The 23,593-nt window shown below is 42.0% G+C and overlaps 1 protein-coding gene across 4 annotated transcripts; it reads left to right on the forward strand.

The window, feature by feature from the left end:
* Positions 1–488: 488 nt before the first annotated feature.
* Positions 489–12,900, forward strand: CDCA7 (cell division cycle associated 7). 4 transcript variants are annotated; one of them, XM_073305877.1, is made up of 10 exons: positions 489–621; positions 4,335–4,457; positions 4,863–4,973; positions 6,492–6,740; positions 7,150–7,227; positions 8,176–8,364; positions 8,890–9,030; positions 9,246–9,395; positions 10,031–10,167; positions 10,543–12,900. In XM_073305877.1, exons 1-10 carry the CDS (start codon positions 556–558, stop codon positions 10,571–10,573), a joined length of 1,275 nt encoding a protein of 424 aa, XP_073161978.1. In that variant the 5' UTR covers positions 489–555; the 3' UTR covers positions 10,574–12,900. The 4 variants fall into 4 exon arrangements, with proteins under 4 accessions (XP_073161978.1, XP_073161981.1, XP_073161982.1 ...); XM_073305878.1 differs by lacking the exon at positions 489–621 and adding an exon at positions 3,540–3,679; XM_073305880.1 differs by lacking the exon at positions 4,863–4,973.
* Positions 12,901–23,593: the final 10,693 nt, after the last annotated feature.

Genomic DNA, 23,593 nt, shown 5'->3' on the forward strand with positions numbered 1-23,593 from the left:
TATTTCGTTCCATAACACATTCGTTTGTGGCTGATGATACGCTCTGCAGGGCAGCAGGATCAGTCCTGCCCCTGTGCACTGACCTGACCCCCCTCCCAGGGGCACTGGGGACTAACCACGCAGACGCCACGTGCACGAGGGGCGAGCCTGCAGACCGCTCTGTCTCCCCCCATCCCCTCCCCTCCCCATATGCAAATACTACTGCTTTGCTACAGGGAGCATTTCGCGCCACAGAATTAGGCCCTTACAGTACCACAAACTCCACTGCAGGAAAAAATATTAGAGGATGCTTTCGGCCCCCTCTTTGCACTCCCCGGAGCCCTCTGCTGCTCTCTAAACAGGGAGCAGGCTGTCTGTTGCACGGGGGAGCAGTAAGGGGTCCTCTCCTAGAGGGGTGTTGCCTGCACCTTCCAGGACTCGGGCTCCAACGCGGGAAAGGTGCCCCCAGTCCCCGCCCCCCTGACAGTCCCGAGCTGGTTTGGCGCGAGCTCGCAGCCTGCTGTCGACCTTCCCAGTCCAGCGCACGCTGCCCGGATCGCGCCCGAGCTACCCGTTATGACTAGCCGTTACAAGAACCGCGCGCGCCCTGCAGCTGGTAGCATGGATCCCTTCGGCATGCAAGTGAGTAGCGGACGGGGCCGCAGGGCTGAACGCGTGCTGGAGCGGGGAGTGCAATGAATTACAGGCTCTGGAGGACGGGGACGTGCAGTAATTGTAGGCACCGGACGCTGAGCGGGGCAGAGGGTGCAGTGAGTTGCACGATCCAGAGGAAGGGGGCTGAATGAGATGGGGGCGGGGGGGGATGGGGGCTGAGGGTGCAGTGAGTTGCACCCGCTGGAGGAAGGGGGCCGAATGAGGTGGGGGGGATGCAGTGAATTGCACGCGTTGGCGGATGGGGGCTGAGGGTGCGGTGAGTTGCACCCGCCGGAGGAAGGGGGCCGAATGAGGTGGGGGGGATGCAGTGAATTGCACGCGTTGGCGGATGGGGGCTGAGGGTGCGGTGAGTTGCACCCGCCGGAGGAAGGGGGCTGAATGAGGTGGGGGGGATGCAGTGAATTGCACGCGTTGGCGGATGGGGGCTGAGGGTGCGGTGAGTTGCACCCGCCGGAGGAAGGGGGCTGAATGAGGTGGGGGGGATGCAGTGAATTGCACGCGTTGGCGGATGGGGGCTGAGCTAGCTGCAGGAGGGAGGCTGAGGGGCGGTAAGTTGCAGACTCCGGAGGAGGGGGGCTGAGCGGGACGCGGTGCAGGAAGCTGTAGGCGGTGAAGGGGGTGGGGGAGCGGGGTAGGCTGCGGGCGCTGGCTGGATGTGGCGGCCCGGCAGCTCCCGCCCCCTGCCCCACACACGTGTCCCCGTGGAAACACGCTGCGACGCCCCCTTTTTTTTTTGCGGGGGTGGAGGTGTCCCTGCAGGCGGGGGCCGTGGCGGCGGCGCTCGGACAGCGGACCCTCCGGGGCAGTCTGCGCTATTGGTCCGCCCGGACCCTTCCAAACTCGCGTTCAGCCCGATGCGTCCCCCCGGTCCCGGGGTCAGTCGCGTCGATTGCGGCGGGAGCCCCGTGGCCGGGCTCGCTGCTGGCCCGGCTGCCCGAGGGATCCTGTGGGAAAGGTGGAGGAGGCAGGCAGCCCTGCCGCGTGTCCCGGCCGGCACGCTGAGCCGCGTGTCTGCTCCCGCGCCCCGCCCTGTGCTGCTGCCAGGCTCGGCTCCCCTGCTCTGCCCCAGCCGCTCAGCCCTGCCGCTCGTCCGGCCCATGGCGATCTCTGCCCTTCAGAGCTTGCTGACTGGGGTCCCTGAGCTTTGCGAAATCCAAACAAGGTCCTTGCACTCTCTCCCCATCAAAACAAGGGTGGCTGCAGGCTCCCAGTTGAGTAGGACGTGTCTCCATGCCAAGCTGCGGCCTTCCCACTGTCTGGGTGGAGGAGAGCTTTGCGAGCTAAATAAAGCCCTGGGGATCGCTCACGGGAGGAGAGCCCGGTGTCCCCAGTTCCCCACTGTGTTGGGAAGAAATACTGGTTAAAAACTGTTCTTTAGAAAGTCTCTCCATGTCTACTGGATTTATTTTGCACTGGCGTGGCTTCATTGGTCTTGCTCCGCATCTTGGTGCAGTGTGTGCCACTTGTGGCTTATAGCCGCCTAATGAGCCACATGGCTGTCAAAGAAGCCCTCACTACTTTGGGATGATTAAAATAGAAAGGATTTACAGTGAAGATGGTCAGGTTCACTTCTCTTGCCCATTTTGGGGTGCCGCAACTACCATGTTGGGGTGACCTGGTTGACACTCAGTGGGGTTCTATCTTGTGGTGTAAACAGGAGCTAACTGATGTGCCTGTACCACACTGCAGACACAGTTTGGAGGGACAGTTGAAACTCAGGTCCCTTCAAACAGAATAGTGCGTTAATAATGGAATAGGAATTGTGATTGTTGTGGCTTGGAAAGGACTTTTCAGGCTGTCCTGTGCTTATCTAGTGCAGTGTCTGCTCTGCACCACAGAGAGTGTAATGTAAGTTTTTACTGGAATGTTGCAAAAAGAAAAGGAGTACTTGTACTCACTTCAGCTGTAGCTCACAAAAGCTCATGCTCAAATAAATTGGTTAGTCTCTAAGGTGCCACAATTTTCTTTTTGCGAATACAGACTAACGCGGCTGATACTCTCAAACCTGTCATTGGAATGTTGGTGTTTAAAAACAAAAAATCTTGCCCTTGGGGTTTTGTAAAAGTTCACATCTGACTCCATATTGAGCTGATACCTACTTTGTTTTTCCTCTGCAAACCTACCTTTACCTCTGCTGAAAAACAATAGGCTCTCTAAAGAATGTGGTTTTGGTGGGAGTGCAAAGTGTCTAATTGGGGTGGAAGCATACCACATTGGAGAATGATTAATAGAGTACTGAAGAAGTTTTAGGCTGGTTTACACCTAAAATTTAGGTTGACTAGCTGTGTCCCTCAGGGGTGAGAGAGATGTTGTTAAAGTGACCTAAACTCCAGTGTAGATATTGCTACATTGACAAGAATTATTCCATTGGCCACTTTTTGGTGGTGGGGATTAATTACAAAGTGATGGAAAGCCCCTTTCGATTGCTGTACCACATGTTTACACTACAGTGCTATAGCTGTCCTGCTGTAGCGTGGACATAGCCTTACCCTCTTCATTGGCCGGATTAAAAAAGTAGTAGCTATGATCCGGGTGGAAGCAAATAGCTGTGTCTGATTGGGAGGAAAAAGAGAGACTGGTCTGCATGTTGGTGCAAATTTCAAACTCAGAACTGGTGGGGGGAGGGAGGTGGCAATCGTTTCTACAGTTGTGTTAGAATTAGATTACGTTCTCATGGCTCAGACAAGTGTATGCAATATCCAGCATGTGCAGACAGCACATATCTTTAAACCTCTCTGTGTGGCTACATTTTAAAGAGATTTCTTAAATATTTTGGGCTCAATGAGGTTGGCCTATGAATTGCTAGTAACCATAAGAGTTCTTTCAGCTTGGCATGAGCCACATCAATCACTGGTCACGTTGCAGTAACTGTTGGGTGATGTAGTGTGTTTAAATATGGGTACAGACATGGGTCTCCATTTACAACTCAAAATCTTAAACCATATTTACTGAGGATATGTGAGATTCCAAGGAAAAAGATAAATTTAAAGGCCGTCAAAAGATAAGACATTACAACCCAATGATGGTACGTAATGAAGTAATAAGCCATTGTCCCTAAAGCAGTTGTTCCAGTGTTCCTTTTCTGGGTTTTTTAATGCTTTAAAGAAATTTAGTTGATTAGTATTTGATTTCAGAAATTAAACTACAAACTAAAATGGTGATTTCTAGATGCTAGTCACACTCTATAAGATTCAACATAAAATAAAACTTGAAGGACTTTCAGAAGGGATGTAACTAATTTTGGTGGGATTTTTCACAAAAGCTATTATTTGTCAGAAGAAAGAAGAAACATTTATAATATTCAAGGATAAATCACTTATGTTAGTGACCAGAAATGCATTAGAGCAGAAACTACTCAATTTTAATTTTAGAGCTCTACTCCTGTCTCTTTTCAGTGCTGATGGTGTACTGAATGGATAAAAGTCTACTGCATATCTGAAAATTTAACCACATTAGGCTTTATAAGCACACTTTTAAAAGCTAGTGTACTATAGTGTAAATCATATTTTAATATTACATCCGATGAAGTGAGCTGTAGCTCACGAAAGCTTATGCTTAAATTAATTTGTTAGTCTCTAAAGTGCCACAAGTACTCCTTTTCTTTTTGTGGGTACAGACTAACACGGCTGCTACTCTGAAACCTGTCATATTTTAATGGTATTGTCATCCTCCCCTTGCAGCAAGCAGACCTTTCAGGAAAGAAGAACTTCATAGCATTCCGAAATATGAAATTGATCCCCATGGAAACGTCATCATCTGATGACAGTTGTGACAGTTTTGGTTCTGATAATTTTGCAAACACCGTAAGTACAGTACATGAATAAACAGAACTGAATGTGCTGTGTTGAAAATGTCCCAAATGCTTCATGTGTGATTTAAAACTGCTTGCTATGCTTACATTTCTATACAGTAGCTATGAATCTACAGTATGCACTATAATTTCATTTCACTTTTTGCTTGTCCTTCTAGGTAGTAATTGTTGGAGGCAGATTAGCTATTTATTCTATTCTTTGAAATGTCGCTTAAACTAATATGCTTGATGATTTGCCGTAACAGCTCTGAAACCATTTGTAAATCCCTGAACCATTTTGTTTTCTTTCTTACAAAAGCTATTCTCTTGTAGTGCACTTGTAAATGTGATTGGCTGTCTGCATGGTTCATGAAAAATTGGTTCTTTTTTTAAAAAAGTGTTTTTATTCTTTTTACAGAAACCAAAGTTTAGGTCAGATATCACAGAAGAACTGGCTAAAATTTTTTGTGAGGACTCGGATGATGATTCGTTCTGTGGTTTTTCAGAAAGTGAGATTCAAAATGTATTGGTGAGATGTGCAAATTAACTCACTAGTTTTAAAGTTTAAGTAATTACTAATTACTGAAATGTTACAGCCTCTAGGACACTTGCCAAATATAACTTTCCTTAATTTTAAAATCGCTTCTCTAAGTGTATGAGAGCGTGTGAATGCCTAATATGGAGAAAACTAAATTAAGTCTTGCAAGAGATAAAATTTGTGCATTTTAGAAAAATACTGTTTTTCCAGATTTAAAATTTAACTAGTACAGATTGAAACTTTGTTTATTGGATATGTACTCTGTTCGTGAGCATCTTGTATTTTCTTTTAAAACTGTTTGGACAAGATGGCCATCATTTGCTACAATCTGTGAGTTAGCATGACATGATATTGGTCTTCATGGCACTTGTGTAGCATAACAGGAAACAGTACAGGAAATTCTACACTTTGTAGGCAATGTAGAAATAGCAATAGATAGTAGAATTTCCCCCCTTCTACCTTTAATCAACTGCAGAACATCATAGCAGGCTTACTGCTTAAAAATAGCCCAAGAATAAATATTGAGCATTGTAGAGAGCAATATATTCATATTGCATGTAACATGGGTTATTGGAGTATTATGTCAAGGGATGTCCAGGGAAAAGAGTAGGTGCTCTTCTTGTAGAAAGAATACACATCTAAGTTAAATAATGAATAGTAGTTCAGAGAACTAACAGAGACAAAGTACGCTCATATATTCAAGAAAAGGGCAAGGACAAGCAATAACAGCATGAAAATTGGTGAGCAAGAACCACATATCAAGCTTAATACAAAATTATAGAAAATGGGATTGTCAGTATGAGCCTTGACAAGCAGAAAAAGAAGTACTAATGGTCCACAGCACGGTGTCTGTTAGACAGGTTAGTCCTAGATGGAAGCAACTTTATTTTGGTTAAAGTAAGATAAGACATGTCACCGAGTGGATAATTAATTAAGCAAACAAAAAATAGAATAACTATCTTCATTGGCATCACTAGTAAATTCTCATTACAATTGTGAACAGCATCAGAATACTAAATTGATAAAATACTTGATTTGGGACCGTAATTGTCTCAATGGCTATTTGAGTTGGGGCTGTATTTGTCTCAATGGTTAGTCCTGTGAGTAAGTTACAATTTGCTAGTGATCTTGTTTCCGTATCCATTGAATTCTTTGTAGTTTACAAACTTAGGCCTGACCCTGCACAGAGAACCCTGGTGGGGGACTTGTACACCCATGTGGACTAACTTGCAGGATTGGGCCCTTAACGCGTACCAACTCAAACAACATTTTTCTCTGAAATATTTTTACTAACTAGACTTACGAGTAAAACTAATCTCTCTCTTTCTGTGTATTGGAGCACTCTGTAAAACCACAAAACTTGTCAGGGGGTTTCATGGGTAGTAGTGCCCAAAACTTCAAAAAAATAAAATAAACCAACCTAGATTTCAGGTTGATAAACTTGCTTGTCAGACTAAACCATACAGCAATCCAGTGTCATTCATAAACAACAATATTGGTTTTTGATAGAAATTGGAGTCAGACTGTAAGGAAAATGGCTTACGTGCTAAGGAGAAGTTGCAATATAGGAGACATGAGAGACGCTCGATTCCTTTGAAAGTGGCTATGAAGTTTCCAACTCGAAGGTCTAAAAGGGGAAAGAGTGAAATAGCATCACCCCCTGAAATACAACCATCTGCTTTGGATTCTGACTCTGAAGAAAAGGGCCCCAAATTCTTAGAGAAAAGAGCTCTAAACATAAAGGAAAACAAAGCAATGGTAGGTATGCAGGAAAGTTCTTCAATTCATTTTTCTCCTTGACTTCTAATCTCTACGCAGTTCTCTTCTCTTATATAAGTTAACATTAATGGGAGTTATGTGAATGCATTAACAGAAATTTAGAGCCCTGATACGGCACATTCACTGGCATATGAAAATCCACATACTGAAATAGGTTCTTCAGCAAACATCTGGGTATTCTAAAGCCTTATTCCATGTTTAGGCTGTTAGCCTATTAAGCCTAAGCATCATTTTCAACCCATTGTCAGGCACCAGGATATAAAAATAAGATCTCAAAGAATATGACTGCATTTCCTATAAGGCAGTTGTACTTCTAGGCAATTGCCCTAATTTAATAATAGCACATAAACTCTTTTTTAAGACCATATGTTTCTCTTTTTTTCCCTAGCTTGCAAAACTAATGGCTGAATTAAAAAATGTCCCTGGCATTTTCACTGGCAGAAGATCATTGTCAACTACCAGCCCAGTAAGTAGAAATTTAATTTCTGTTTGTCTTATACTTCAATCATCTGAGTGTATCTACTTTTGATTTAAAAAAACAAAAACCCTTTCAAATAAAAAGCTTAATAGACCAAGTAAATCAAAGTCCAGTTGTTCAGAATTTTATTACTTGTTAAAACAATCATCCCAGTTGTGCAATTCCCTTTTGATTTGCCGTTCTATAAAAACTGAACAATATAGTCACCTGGAAGTGTCCATATCAAAGGCCAATTAAAGCCATAAAGCAAAACAAAACCCCTTTCTAAATGCTTATTTACACAAATGGAGAAAGGGGGGATGGGGGGCTTAAGCTTCAAAGGTCAGGTCTGAATGTCATCAACAGTTTGAAGGTGCTTGGATCCAGATTCTGGTTTGGGCCCATCTATATGTTTTACAGCTGCAATATCAATCTACTTAAGGAGGCAGCATGTCCCAGTGAATGGGTCACAGGATGGGGAGTCAGGAGTACCTGGATTCTACTCCTGGCATTACCAATGACTTGCTTGTATGACGTTGGGCATGTACTTTTCCTTTGTTGTGCCTCAGTTCCCCATCTGTAAAATGGGAATAAAGATGATATACCCTTCTAAATAAAACATGTTGAAAAGTACTATTAAAGTGCTATTTATTTGATTGATTATTAAGGTACTTGGAATCCTACTGAAAATATATGCTTTTCCATAAAACAGACAAACATATCTAAGCTCATTGAAACTCTCTTATGTTTACACAAGTGAATTGCTGCCTTCTACCTTATATAGGCACTGCCTGCTGCTTGGGGCTTTGTATGTTTCTACAGTTTGTTGAATGGCAAAGGTGAATTTACCTGCAATGTTGTAATTGTGCTCCATTTTCCGTACTAGAAACAAAGTTATTTTGTTTTTGTTTGCCTTTGAGGGCAAAGGGCTTTGTTTTAACTCATTTTTTCTTCCAGCGTCCAAAACGGGCTCCAAGAAGCTCGTTTCCCCAAAATGCTTTAAGGAGGAACCCAGACCGAATTTCTCGGCCTCACACAAGATCTAGGTCCCTGATTGATGGACCACCTACTCCGTTACAAGAGGAGGAAGATGATGACAAGTACAGCTTAGTGAGGAGAAGAAAGCTGTCTGATGAATACTCAGAGGTATGTTTAATGTGTTTGCCTTTTACAGTAGAACATTAATTGGGGAAACTTTAAAAATATAATTCGGTATTGGTTATTCAAATAAGTGCAGCTTAAGCCTGGTTGTTGGTCTCTTTGGCAGAGCTAGAAGCTCATGCAGAGCTAGTTGGTGTTCCAGTCCACACAGAGGCTAATGGGAGGTGTGGGAAAAAATGGAGTGTATTGCACAATTACCTTCTTATTTTATTTTTATTATCACAGTGGACGAATTGTCACTTTCTCCACTATAGTAGGAGCTAAAAAAAATAAAATAGCATTTGATTTCTGTTCTGTTACATTTCTAGAACTAAAGCTGGAGACCTGGATTGAGATTTTCAAAGCATCCCATTAACTCAGTACTCGTCTGCTAACTCTAGTGGAAGATACACATTTAAATCCCTTAAACTGCTTTGAAATTCTCTGCCCTTGTTTGTGTGGGGTTTCTGTTGGCAGTAATGTTATGACCACAAAATAAAACTTAGATTTTGATTCTTCCACACCCTTCAGCAAGAGATTCAAACTCCCAGGAGAAGTCGCCCTGGTGCTATGGCTCTTCCTCACATAGTGCGTCCAGTGGAAGAAATAACAGAGGAAGAGTTGGATAATATTTGTGAAACTGCCCGAGATAAAGTATATAACCAGGTGATGGTAAGTGTATTGCAAATCAGAGAAATGCAGATTGTGTATGTTAAGATAGCTTTCTCTTTTGGGTTCTCCTTAAGAATGTCAAGTCTTGGAAGAAGTACTAATGCAAATACCAAAACTATTTGCAAGGGATGGGTTGTTTGTTAAATGAGCTGTCTTGTTAACTAAACTACCTCTCTTGGCTTTCTTGTCTCCTGAACACCTGTTTGTTGATGTAGGGATCCACTTGTCATCAGTGTCGCCAAAAAACTATAGACACAAAGACAAACTGTCGTAACCCAGACTGTGTAGGTGTGCGAGGTCAGTTCTGTGGACCTTGTCTTCGCAATCGATATGGGGAAGATGTCAGGACTGCATTGCTGGATCCGGTAAGATAATTTAATGTGGGCACGGGGTTTGTCATGCTTAATATAGTGGGAGCCAAGTTCATGGAGCAATGGATTGTAGTTAACGCTGAAGATAGGATGTTGGTGGGCGAGCTGTGTTTTAATGCCTTTTAATACTGTAGTGCATGCACGCTTTCGTCTTTAAATATGTCAGAGCATCATGGGTGGGGGCTCACAGTGGAGACTTGAACTCATATGTGTCCTCTTGCCTTGTGTAATTCACAATTCTGAGTTAGTGTCCAGGTTCTCTATACAATGCATGGGGAGAATAGGATTCACAAATACCAGCATGCTGAGTGGGGAGCGACTCATCCAGAGTGTGGGAGACCCAAGTTCAAATCCCCACTCTGTCTGATGGAGCAGCTTGTCACTATGTTGGGTTTGGAAGGGAGTGGGGAAAATTGGGGTGCTCCTTGTGGCTCCATTGAAAGTACAGAAGATGCCTAGCACATTGGAAAACTTACTCTTTACTCACAAACACTAGCATTTGTTGGCATATCTTGACAGCATCTGTGCTAGCATGGAATTGTTTTGAGCCAGTGCCGGAGAGGGAAAGGAGTGGGATGAGGAGTCGCTGAGATTTTAGTTTCTTTAAAAGATGTCTTATTTTTCTTTAGAACTGGCGCTGCCCACCTTGTCGTGGAATCTGCAATTGTAGCTTCTGCAGACAGCGGGATGGCCGATGTGCTACTGGTGTGCTGGTTTATTTGGCCAAGTATCATGGCTATAACAATGTTCATGCTTACTTAAACAGGTAATTGCTATTTTTTTGCATGGTCCAGTTTTGTGTGTTAGGCAAGGGTCTGAAAGCCAGGAATGGAGAAATCCTGGCTTCTCCACTGAATTGCTTTGAAGTCTTAGTTAGGTAAATCTCTTATCCTCAGACCTGTCATCTGTGAAATTGAGATGATCTCAGAAGGATCTCATGGGAATTGATTGTTACTACTTAGTAATGTGCCAAAGTGGTGTACAGTGTAAACACTAAGTACTTATTCTGCTGGCAGTGAAGTTCAGTTATTACTTAGTCCACAGCTTTCAAACTGTATCTAAACTGAATGGAAATCAAATTCTTTAATGGATCAATCTGCTTTTCTTGAAACTAAAAGTGGTTCCTCTTTGTATTTTGCAGTCTGAAACGTGAACTTGAAATGGAAGATTGAGGTTGTGATGGGTTGTCAGTGGCACCTTTCTATAGTCATGTGCTCTTTCATCCATGTCAGACTTCGTGTGCAGTTAATTGTTCAAACATCTGAGGGTTTTAATCCCAGGGTGATCAGCGTTTTCTTTTTTTCAGGTAAAAAGGGACACGGATTTTTTTCAAGATAATCAAAAGCTTTCTGCAAATCATGTTGAGTCCTTTAAATATTGTTGGACAGGCTCTTTCTTTCCCCTTCCTGTTCTTACACAGTCTGGCTAGCATCCACATTTTTTCCCCCTTCCTCCCTGTAACGGGAAGTGAGACTTGACTTGGCTTTAAACTGATTAGTATCTTGTTCACACAGTTGCCCTTGCTGCAGTTTTTATCCACAGTTAACAGTTATTGAAAATGTTAAATGCATTTAATATATTAATAGCTGTGTTTCTCATGGACCTAAATGGAAATGTAGATGTTAATCCTTGGCCTGGTGAAACTGGTTAATTTCTGTCTCATTAAAATTTAAAATTATTTTAGGAAGAGTAACAGTAGCAAATGGAAGCAGAAACCTTTTAGGTGCAGTGATGGATCTGCTTTAAAATTAGCAACTCCAAAATGATTACTAGTCCTTCAAGTTTAAAGAGGAAAAACTTACTTGAGATTGTTTGTTTGTTTTAAAAACTTCTTTACAATGCGTAGATTTCCAGCATTTGGTTTTATAGAGTGCTCAGAAGTGCAAAACAACAGTGGGGGCAAAAATGCTGCATAAATAAGGAATTAATATAAACGTTTAAAGTTTCCAGAGTGTGACAAAGTGGGCCAAAATACAACTGAAAGACTGCTTTTGAGTAGTCAAAAATCTTGATGGACTCTGTTGATGTCTTCCTTTGTGATGTGAGCATGGAACACTGTTGAAAACTTCTAGGGCAGCCATGCTTTTCCTCACTGAACTAGGACTGGTGCAGCTCCACTGAAGATCGCAATGATGGCAATGCTAATGTGAGTTGGCAACAATGATGGAAAATGATTGCACCCTGTTTATATTAGTGTTTCCACTATTGCTGCCAATAGTGATGCTGCATCAGTGCAAAGTCAGGAGTGAGACACTACTAGTATGTAAGTGCAAAACCTCCGTTTGGCATAGAGGCAGAAGGTCAGTTCGAGACGCTTACTTAATCAGTCACAAATAAGGTTGCAAGATCAAATGTAATAAATCATATGTACTGTTTTTAGAGCTTTATGGACAAGTGGTCTCTAGCCATTTGGAAGTGGAGCCTGAATTTTCTTTTATTTTTTAAGAGCCAGTGGTTTCAAAGCCCATAGTTAGGATGGACCCTGTCTTGTACGAAACACATCTAACTATGTAGTGCAACTCAGATTTGGATAACAAAGTATTTTAAAAAGAAATTAAATGTCCTGACTGATGGGGTATTAAATGAGACTCCCAACCCTTTTTGATAAAAGCTAAGAAGTAATAGTCTAGGAGTACAGATGTAATGATTGAATATATTTTGGTAGCATTCACACATACTGTTGCCTGATCCTGAGCACAGTCTAGCTGTATTCCCACTTAAAGTGGTCTCAGCCTAGTTGTGGAACATTATTTTGCGTGACATGATTAATGAACCATAAGTACAGCTAAAAGCAAGGACTTAAAAGTTGAAAAGATCTAGTGTGCTGCATGGATGAGACCACTGTAATGGCATGAAATGGAAAGAGCACTACATCGGCTGAACCAATGTAATTATGAAAATGATTGTATAGTTAGTGAAGACTTCAAATGTAATGTTATAACTGAGATCAATCCCAAGTAGAATCATCTTGGATTTGTTGAGCCATAGCACTAGATATGCTCTTGGATCTTTCTGCTAGTAGGATATTTTATGCAACAAGTGTTTTTCTCTGGTGGTTTTTGCCCCTTACCACAATTCAGCACCTCCTACTGCAGCAAGGAACTATAGTAAGCTAGAGTGAGACTCTTCAAAGGCAATTAGGCATCCAGCAACTCCCTCTGCCTTTCATGACTGTCATTGTGTGTCTCTGAAAATCTCCGTCCTGCCTCCAAACGTTTTCTTTTAATTATGTCAAAGCTTGAACGGATGTATAGTCTAAGGTGGATAACACACTCATCCTAAATAGAGTGAATATTTCCGTCTTGGTCAAAAATCTAAGGTTGATCTTTTGCATTTCATGAAGAGGGAACTATATGTGCTGTGATAATTCAGGTGACCTTCTAATTGAGTTGCTAAGCTGTGTAAGTATTTCTGAAAGGTTTGTATTAAGACAAGACCTTAATGCTCACCTTAAACGTGTCATGTGAATAAATGCTGTAACTGGATCATCGGATCTATGAAGTGCTTTTGTACAAAATTTTATTTTGATAATAAAAGCTTTGTCAAGAGTTTCTGCCTCTTTTTTTGCTAACATTCAGTCTTACATAGGTTATCTTGTTCGTGCTTGCTTGCTTTTTTGTTGTTCGTTGGGTTAATGTTTATGCTAAAGTTTACTGCAGAATTAAAGAAAAATATCAACTAAATACATGGCCAGCTACTCATTCTCAAAATAGAACGGCTTCCACTTTCTATCAGATCCCATGTGTAGCTATTGATGTGAAAGCCATTTGATTATAGAAGTCTTCCTAATTATACACGCAGTGACATTGTCTAATTTTCCTTCTTGCCCCCAAAGATGCAGCTTCCCTCGTGGCTTATATATAAAGCTGCAAGTTGTATAAACTCATCCTTAAGCCAATACAAGACTTGGCTTTGTTTACTGTAGTAGAAGGTGATGTCGTTTTAGTTTGTATGCAAAAGACTATTATTGCTACTTGTAAATCAGTTGCTAGACGGTTTAATTTTAAGTAATAGTGCATTTGTACAGTATGCATCCAGCAAACCAGGAATATACTAGTGCTTTACCAGAGCTGGGCACTGCTCATTAGTATAGTGTTTCCCCTCCCCAACATGAGTGAAACTGGGCCCAGTATAGAAAGAAGATAGGGGAATGGGAATAACTGCAATTGCAGTGAGAGACCAGGTGGGTGAGGTAACCTCTTTTATTGGACCTACTTCTGTTGGGGTGAGAGAAATTTACGCAGTGCTCTTATTCAGGTCTGGTGTGCTACTGCACAGTAAAAGTTCCATACTGGGCTTCAACCTACCCATAAGTCAAAGCATACTATTGAACTTACTCTGCAGTACCAGGGTCAACACAGCCAATGAGAGAAAAGTCCAGTACAGTGCTGTAGATTTCCTCCTCAGTTTGCTGTGCGCTAATACTCTGGGTAGATGTGTTCTGTTACTCACTTTAAAAGAGACATCTTTCCACGCTCCCTGCAGGCTGCATCCCGTATATTAAAAGGCTTTAATTAAGTCTGGGCCAAGCTAACTCAGTTTCTTCACGCACCCAATGTTCTGTGGGCCTTGCCTTAGTTTTTAAATGGAATGCCTACACGCAAGTGGAGCCTCTTAGTTTCGTTGTAAAAACTGGGCATTCATACATGTTTCTTAGCATCTCTCTGTCAGTGGGGAGGGTGCTCACAAAAATAACAGGACTCACTGGTTCTGATGCTTTCAGAAAGATTACCAGCTATATGTTCCCCTGGAATGTCCCGGGGAGTGCCTGTAAATATTTTAATTTATGGCTATATGGATTCTTAATCACTTCAAAGTTAAAGTTGCATTTGTTTTTGACAGTAATGCTGAAGTGAACATACAAACACAAACTGAATATCTTGTGTTTTATTTAGTTACTAAGGGCCAGCTTCACAAAAGTAGGGGCCACTGTGGTACTCAAAATGACTCCTCAGCTGTTCCCGAACCTGTCCCCAGCAGTAGGCATGCAGACATCACCTAAGCATATATTCTGTTTACTGTATTTTTCATTCCATGCGTCCAATGAAGTGGGTTTTAGCCCATGAATGCTTGTGCCCAAGTACATTTGTTAGTCTCTGAGGTGCCACAAGGACTCCTAGTAGCTTTTGCTGATACAGATGAACACGGCTGCCACTCTGAAACCTAAACACTGACAGTATCTCACAGCCAAGGAGATGCTCATAGCCCTTGCGAAAGCCAAATCTCCACAGGTTCAGAAGCGGGATTCTCAAACTTGGTGTTCCCCCGGCCTATTTTGTCAGGCGTGAGATGTGTCACCCAGACTAACTATTAGGACACTCCTGGGGTGTATGTGGAAGACCCAATGTCAAATCCTGCTCTGACTGATCTGATGCTGGGACTTGAAGTCAGGTCTTGAAGTAAGTGCCAGAACGACTAAGGTATTGTGGGGTAGGTCCCTCTCAATCTCTCCTGCTGAAGCTTTTCCATGTAGTATAACTATTTATTAGGTACTGCAAAACTCAGCCTTGCAACTTTTCTGGTACTAGCCCAAAAGTAATGTGCAGTATTTGATGTTACAGTGGGCCCTTAAAAAAATGCAGTCTAGTTCTAGTGAGAGGATCTGTTCTAGGGCTAGTCCCAAATTAAACATAGAGCTTTAACCAGAATTAAATTTTAAGTGCTCTGGCTGCAATCTTGCTGGAGTCTCCCTCCATCAAGCTTATTAACCACATTTAGCAATGGGAGAAATCACATTTCCTATTGCTCTAGCCTATTTTTAATGGCCTTTGGTTTGTGAGCTGCATGTGGCTCTTGTGCAGTTTACAGCACCCACCTCCGTACCCTCCCATTCTCCACCGACCAGACAATGTGGTGGGGGAGCTCGGGACCTCTGCCTTGCAGCAGTGTCGGGGGGTAGGTGTTTCTGCCCACAGGGGAGGAGCGGGTCTCAGGGCTTCAGCTCCTCAGGGTGTGCCTGCCAGGGGCCGGGGCTTCAGGAAAAGCGGGGCTGCCCCAGCTCTTGAACATCTAAAGAGTGGGGTAGGTGGCTTGGAGGGTCAGTAAGTCTGACCACCCCTGGGTTGTCGTGTGAATACTAGTGTTGACCATGACTCACCAAGAAAAAAAATACTCTCAAACTCACATTTTCTTTTTTGTACACTAAAGAAAAATGGTCACACTCGAAAGGAGGGGTGGGAGGGGCGTGGAATTACTTAGCCAGTGGTTTTTCCTTTGGGTTTAGGGAAGGGGTTTTTTCACACCTGCCATCTTAATGCACATTCCTGCTTTTTCCTACAAGGAAGCCTTAATCTGGTGAAGGCTTTTGGTTTGTTTTTTTAACCTAATTTTCTTGGAAACGATGGTGATTAGGTATAATGCTGAAAGTGTAACAAGTGTACAAGTGTGAGGGTCCAAAACTCTTGCTCCAATTATAACTTAGTTTGCTTAAGTAATCAAGCTGTAGTGTGTGTGTGTGTGTGTCTCTTTTTGTAGGTGCAAAACTGCCCCTGCAAACTCAGGGTCTTGCTGACGACTAGGCCTGCAAAAAATTCTGGCCACAGTCTACAGACTCGCTCTGCCACAGACTTCCTGCATGGCTTTGGGCAAGTCTCTGAGGGCATGGTTATGCTATAGCGGCACAGCTATGGCACTGTAGCTATGCTGCTGTAGTATAGATGCTCCCTACATCTATAGAAGGGGTTTGTCTGTTGATGTAGTTAATCCATCTGTTTAAGCGGCAGTAGCTAGGCGAACGGAAGAATCCTTCCGGCAACCTAGCTGCAGCTATACTGGGGGCGAGGTTGCCCTAACTACAATGTTAAGCACACACAATTTTCACAGCTCTGTGAGCCATAGACAGGGCCTGCGTCTCTGTGCCTGAGATCCCCAGGTGGGGATAATAAGCACGTCCCTACCTTGTAAGGGTATTGTATGGACAACTAAATTTAAATATAATGAGATGCTCAGATACTACAGTTGTGGCAACTGTGTCCAGGGATGCCAACCTGATTTGCCAGTACAGTCATATATTCAGAGATGTTAAAGGCCAGAGGGGATCATTAGGTCATCTAGGCTGATCTCCATTATAACACAGGCCAGAGATTTCATCCAGTTTCACCCTGTAATGACCCCAATAACTTGTGTTTGGCTAAAGCATATATTCCATAAGATCTTCTCCTGTTTATGCATTGGTGCTGGAACTAGGGGTGCTGATGCACCTGACCTGGCTCGATGTTTGGTTCAATGGCTGTCAGCACCCTTCCCCTCCCACTGCCAGAATTGTTCCAATACCCCTGCTTTATGGTTTGAATGCAAACTTGTATTTGCAGAGTTGAGGCCCTCTTAAAAATCAGCCCCTCTCAGCTTAATGATATTTTCATCAAGGCTGAAAGTCCCTCCACTCTCAACCTGAAAATAATGCCCTTAATATTTTGTTCACCTTCCAAGTATAGGCCATGTACCTATGCCCGGTCTCTAGCAAGCTGAGTAAACTCATCTTTGTATTTCTTAGTGGCATCCATTGTTCAGTCTGTCTTATCTAAAGATCATTCATTTTTATGGGATATGGTAGCCTCTGCATTACAAACAAGATTTTTTATTTGAATCACTCTGTCTAGGTATCCTACTGGTCTTACTGGTCTCTAGACTTCTACAACATGCAACTTGTGTAACACTTTAATGTTAATAGTCTGTTTGTACCATAACTGTGAGGAAAAATCTTGACTAGGAAAAGGGGTTGTATTTTGGGTAGCTAAGCTGGACCGAAGTTCAATATTTTCCCTAGTGCAAATAAAGAGTAACACTTTTAGGTTGATGAGGATAGCCTAAGATCCTGCCTGCAATCGGGCCTCTTAGGTATCTTCAGAAAAGTAGCACCAAATGAGCTGCAATATATAGATACCTAATTCAGAGGAGCTTTCTAAGCGGGTCTTATTTACATGCTGGTAAGTCAGGCTGCGGGGCAATTCTGACTTAGAAATCAGTAACTCCACTGCAATCAATGGAGTGTAAGTTAAATCAGAATCTGGTCCACAGGAATCAAATCTAATTTAATGTAACGTGGGCAGTAAGGAGACGGTACCAAGAGGCATCATTTTAAACTCTCTCACATTTACTTAGCCTCAACTTTAAAATTGTCCTAATAGGTGGATGAAAGGGATGCTATCAATTTGAAATTAACAAAAAAAAAAGTACTTTTAGGTACCTCAGCTGCACCTCATCACCCTGCTAATTTTTGTGGATTTATTATAATTTACTTAGTTTGAATGGGCTTTTTTTTTGCTGTGTGAAATGCTGATGCACGTAACACAGACTTCATGAGGCAACACTAAAATTGCATTAGACAATGCTTTGTTGAAAGAAAACAGGAACATATTCTTTAATTTGTATCTGTTGTATACAAAAATTGACCTTTTAAGTTTAAATCCTTATGCTGAAGTGCTTTGACATATATATATATATAACATGACCTTACTGTGGGCATTGGCTTGTAAAGGAATTGTTGAAATGGGCTCAAATGATGGCAGAAAGTAGAGTAGAGAAGATTGCTTTATAGCCTTGATATGTGTTTTAGTGTACCCCATATTTCTGTACTTCTAAATCTGTAAGCAAGGCAGAAAGTTTAATTAAATTGATTACATCTAAAAGCGAACTAAACATATTATGTTATTGTTGGCCCACAAGTGTTGGTCTTCTACCTTCATTGTTAGGTCTCACATTGTTTAGTTTCACTGATTTACAAGCTAAAATAAAATAAAAATAGACTAAACCAAACTGCTTTGTCAGGGGCTAGAACAGAGTGAGTGCAAACACAGTGGAGCACTCTTCTTTGACACCAAAATACACAGCTATGATCCCTTTTTCTTTACTAATGAGCAGTATTTTACTTTTTGCAACAGATACGCCAATTTCTGTTTCCACCATCTGTTCCTTGACAATTGACACTTTAGAGGTCTAGCTGTTACTGAATAGCCATTGATATGAATACAGTAAATTCTTTACAAAATGAAAATCAATAGTCACTGACATACTGCGTATTGAGGAAAATAATTGTTTATGGCACTCAGCTTAAGCTGTTCTGGTAATCACGTTGAAAAATACAATATTTATTCATTAGATCAAATTTAATGAGGCCTCCTGGCAGTAATTATAAAAATTACTGTAGCAGTAAATTACTAATGAGCTGTGATGTGCTTCCTACCTGTGAGGCAAGACTGGGGGTTGAAAAAGCCTGATATCCAGACAACACTGAGGAGGGAGAGATCCTGAGACCAGGAGTAGAGCTCGTGGCAATGCAGCAGACCATCACTGTACCTTAGTGGTAATATAAAGAGGGGAGAAGGCTCACAAACAAGTGTGTTCAAAGGGTCACTTTAAACAGGCAGTAAATCTCTATGTTCGTTTCCGAACAAAGATGCATTTGCAATAACATAAAATTATTAATAGCAGGAGGCGCATAATTCATGTACATAGCGGACAGTCTAAATGACCCAATAGGTCTCGATGGTATACTGACCTTTTTTATCGCAGAATGAACGTTTTTCCTGCATGCTGTTCAAACATGAGGAGGGTCAGGAGTGCAGTCCCATTGCTAATCAATAGTGGAGGTGGCTTCTGGCCCCAGTAGTTGATTATTTCAGCTTTCTGGGCAGATTAATTTCTCAGCTGTGCATAACCCTATGGACAAAATCAGCTCTTGAGCAGTTGCCCACATGCTCAGCAGCTGAGGTGAACTGTATATCTTGAGCCAGGAATGACTTCTTGCTTTTTGGTGATTATGATAATTGGACTAATATTTTTGCAAACTGATTCATTATGGATTAAAGGTGGGAGGTTGCAGCTGACTCACAGCACAAGGTTACTGCATTTGGAGGGGTGGATGTTGTTGCTGGAGCCATGAACTATACAGATGTGCTTGCTCACAAAGCTGTCTGGGTGAAGCAGTGACACATGGTCACAGCTCTGGCCCATGTTCTGGAGTAGAACTGCTTCTTCAGTCTTTTTATTCTGTTCCTCAACCCTAGTTATTTGGGCTGAGTGCGCTTCGCCAGCATTTCAATTTTAATTCTTATAGAAAACCTAAATAAGTCATACATATACTGTACTGACAAAGGGGCATATGCTGCATAAGATCATACTAGAAGAGGTAATCCTCTAAATGCTTTTTGGCTTCAATTTAAAATAGATGAATATAAAATAAAAATGAGCTATTTGGAACATTTTGGAAGAGCATATGAATTGGAATAGGTATTCAGTGTGTAGGCAGAAGGATTGGATCGTGGCTAAAGAAACAGAACTGGGAGACTAGGTCTGTCCTCACTGCCAAAAAGAGTATTTTTAAAAACATGTATTAGAGGCCAACAGCCTAGCTTCCCACCTGGGAGTGACCTCACCTACCTACAGCACAGTGAAAAAACGACACAGTCTTGTCTCCATGACAATGTTACAGCAAGCTTGCTAATGCACAATAGTTACAGCTTTTTGACAGTGATGATCTAGCTTTAGATACTAGAGTCCTGTGTTCTATTCCTACTCAGCCACACACTTTCTTTGTGATCTTGGGTAAATCTCACTCTCTCTCTCTCTCTCTCTCTCTCCCTCTGTTTCCTTACCAAAGCGTGGGAACAAGGCTTTTCCTTTTCCCTTTCCCTTTCCGTTCCCTGCTTGCCTTTGCTGCATCTACAAGGGCAAAAACAAAAAGTCCTCCTCTGATAGCCATGAAACCTTTTTTTTGAACATCATAATTTTAAGGAGAAAAACCTTGTAGCTAATGAAGAAATAGAGAAAAAGTTAAATTTTTTTTTACAAATCCCATGAAAACCTATGCCCTAAAGACAGACCTGGACTGTGCCATCTGCATAGTTTTGGAGGCAAAGGCGTCTGAAACGGGTGTCCTCTGGGGTGGCCCTAAGCCCAGGGTCAGGGTCAGAGCAAAGATCTGGGCTGCTTCCTGGTGCTAAGGCGATTGGGAGCACCCGATTGTGAAGGCTCTAACATGGGGCAGGAGTTCTAGGGAAAAAATTCAAAAGCTAGAATTTTTCAATCTTCTTTCTCGGCTACTATGAGGTAAATCAATATTTGCTGAAGCATTTTGAGATGTGCAGATGGAAGGCACTTCAGAAATACAAAAGTGTAAATTCAAATGCACATACAGTAAAAGCCGTCAGGTAAATACAAGAGCGTAGACCAGGTAAAATGTTCTATGTTTTTAAAAACAGTTAAGTCTTGGGACTTTACAGCCACTCAGAGAGTCACAGACTTTCCATTCAGGCAGCCTATCTATTGTCTTACAATACAAAGAAGACGGTTGTTTAACTTTGTGAGTTCTTACACTATCTCAAATTGCTGTGCTGGAATGGAGCACATAGCCCCAAGGGTCTACTTCTGCAGCTTATGATGTTACTTAAAGGGGAGCTGAGTACCACAGTGCTGAAGCATACAAGTTGAAAGCATCAGCAGTACTGTTTAAGAGAATGTCACAAGTCTCAGCAATCCAGTAAGTAGTAAGACTGTTGCTGTATATTAGTACTATAATTCAATTACATTCAACTAATACATTAATCCGTCACTAATACTATACTTAGCGGTAGGGTTTTGTCACATAAACAAGCCTTTAAACTTCTCCATTTTGCTGTGTGAAATGCAGGCAAACGTAGAAACTGAAGCAGCAGAATATGACAGAAAAATGTTTAGCAAAAGGCCACCTGGTTTAACATGCCAGTCCTTCTTAAGGGGGTAAGTTAGGACTGCTGGAATACATTTACCAAAGGGCTGGATCAGAAGATGTGTGTGAGAGGTCGCTAGTTTTAGTTATTTGAAGCCATTAAAGTGCCAATGTAAGCAATCTCTTTTCAGTTTTGCCTTGAACTTGGGCATACGTATGGTTACAACTGAAGCTGCTCAAATTGGGATGTTAAATAACAAGTGCAAACAATAACTGAAGTGAAGCTTCAACGTTTTCTTACAGCAAAGGTGGAAAAAGGAGCCTACAGTATCATTCAAACTGTGATAGCGTGACCAGTGCAGTATGGCAACTAGCCTGAAAGCCTTAGCTACTAAGGCAAAAAACAAGCTAGAAGAGTAACATTATCTCAGGCATTCCCCTAGATCCCATGTCCATCATGGCATCTTAGTCCCTTTTCCTCTTTGGCAACTCCTGCTCCGTCATAGCCTACTATGCTTTTTGCATGTTGTGGGTGGTGTTGAATTGCTGCCAAGTCATTGCATAAACTGTAGCATTATGCCAGACTAGCTGTCCTTTCCCCAACCATGCAAATTATGGTTCAAGCTAAGGCTGCCTTAAATGTGCCCTTTAAAATCAGGGCAGTTTGTTTATTATCAGTGACCAGCATAGCTGAAACAAAAGTTAGATTTTTTTCATTTTATTTTTTGAATGATCAGAAACAATCACCAGATTTCTGTCCTATCTGACAGCACCACATGGACACACACAGCATTAGACACTTGGAATATACCAGGATGCACCGGTTGACTGGCCACAGTATTTGTGGTATTTCTTTTGCTTACCAAAGGCAGTAGGCACACAGATAATAAACACAATGCCCTGTATTAATTTGGTGTTTGTTGCTTATTGCACAGTTGTTGGGGTGACAGTCTATTAGGATGGCTCAGCTGTTCATGGGGGAGTCAGAGGTCAGGTTCCCATCTTCCTGCTGCCTGAGGTAGGCATAAAATAGGAGTAATATGGAGACAGCACCTTATGAACCCCCCCCCCCCCCCCGCCACTGGCTGATTCAGGAGTAGTCCCTGTAGCCTCTGCAGGGAGCTTCAGCCATGACATGTTTATGCGGTGTCCATGCTTTTATAAAAAATGCTCACCAGTTTGTAACAATACTTTGCACGTTTGTGGTGCCTAGCAGCTGAGGCTCTCATAGTGTTTTAAAAGAACTAAAACTCTCAGCGCCATTGTGAGGTAGCCATGCATTGTTTGAGGCTCTGAGATATGACCTAAGTCACTTGAAAAGTGGGAAGAATTGGGCAGAGAACTCCTAATGTCTCATTCCCAATGTGCTAATCATGCTACTTCCCATCTAATTTTCCTAAAACCCAGGTCTATGCTCTTAACCGCATTTCCTCATTTCTATACACAGCGTGTGTAATAAATATAGCATTGTTTCAACGGTCACAAGATATTAGTTTCCAACTCCATTTAATCACCTGGAAAGCAATCCTTTGACAATTGGGTGTAGATATGGCCATGAAAGAGAGAGAGAAATGTCTTTTTACTATTGTCACAGCTATGGGGTCTTGTCTCCCCTGGAGGTGTATAACTCCTGTACATGCCATTTACATGGATTCCTGACAGAATAGGATCCTAAAGCTACAATGTCCTTCATGCATAGCCGCCAATTCTCTACAAAGCTTACATCTCACAGGATTCAACAGTATTGGTTCTTTTGGGATCAATGAGAAATTCACCACCCATCTCCACTAGCTCTGAATTACAGAGCAGAATCAGATCAAATACAGAAGAGTTCCCTCATTTATCCTGCCTCTGAAACACTTCAGAGTATGTGCTGCATTCATTTTGTGTAGGCGGGCTGGTGTCTAATCTATTCTGTGAACATATTTATAAAAGATTAACCTGTGCCTAGTATTCCTGAAAACTGATTTACTTAAAATACATTTTATTCCACTTGTCTCAGCCATACATATCTTTTCATTTATCTTTGATATTAGTCATTTTCATTGAAGCATAATGTACTGTACATTATCAGTATTTCTTCTATGTATGATACAGCTTTCTCCTAGCCAATACCATTCAGAAGATTATATGCTCTGTGTCTAAGAATTTTAGCATACAGTTAATGCATTCACTAATGGGTTGGACTATGATTCTTAACAAATAGCTGAACACCTGGAATTTCATAGAATGCTGTAACTTTAAAAGTGTTTAGGAGCACCATGGACCCACAAAGTCATGCCTCATGGCACCTGAAAAGCACCAGGTGCAATGTATACAAGTACATATGCACACGCACACGCATGTGCGCATGTCTACATACACTCCTTGCACCTCCCATTTTATATATGATCCGGAAAGGAGTGAGTCTTCTGCAACTGTAAAGAGCTTCAAATATGTTTTAAGTGCAGATGATACTTGACTGATTTAGGGGAATGATTAAAAGGAAATGCATGTTTCCTTCCTTGGTTATTCTGAGGAGACAGGATCTGCTCGCCCTCTACAAGTA

This window comes from Lepidochelys kempii, chromosome 11, assembly GCF_965140285.1.
Source record: "Lepidochelys kempii isolate rLepKem1 chromosome 11, rLepKem1.hap1, whole genome shotgun sequence".
Lineage (NCBI taxonomy): Eukaryota > Metazoa > Chordata > Testudines > Cheloniidae > Lepidochelys > Lepidochelys kempii.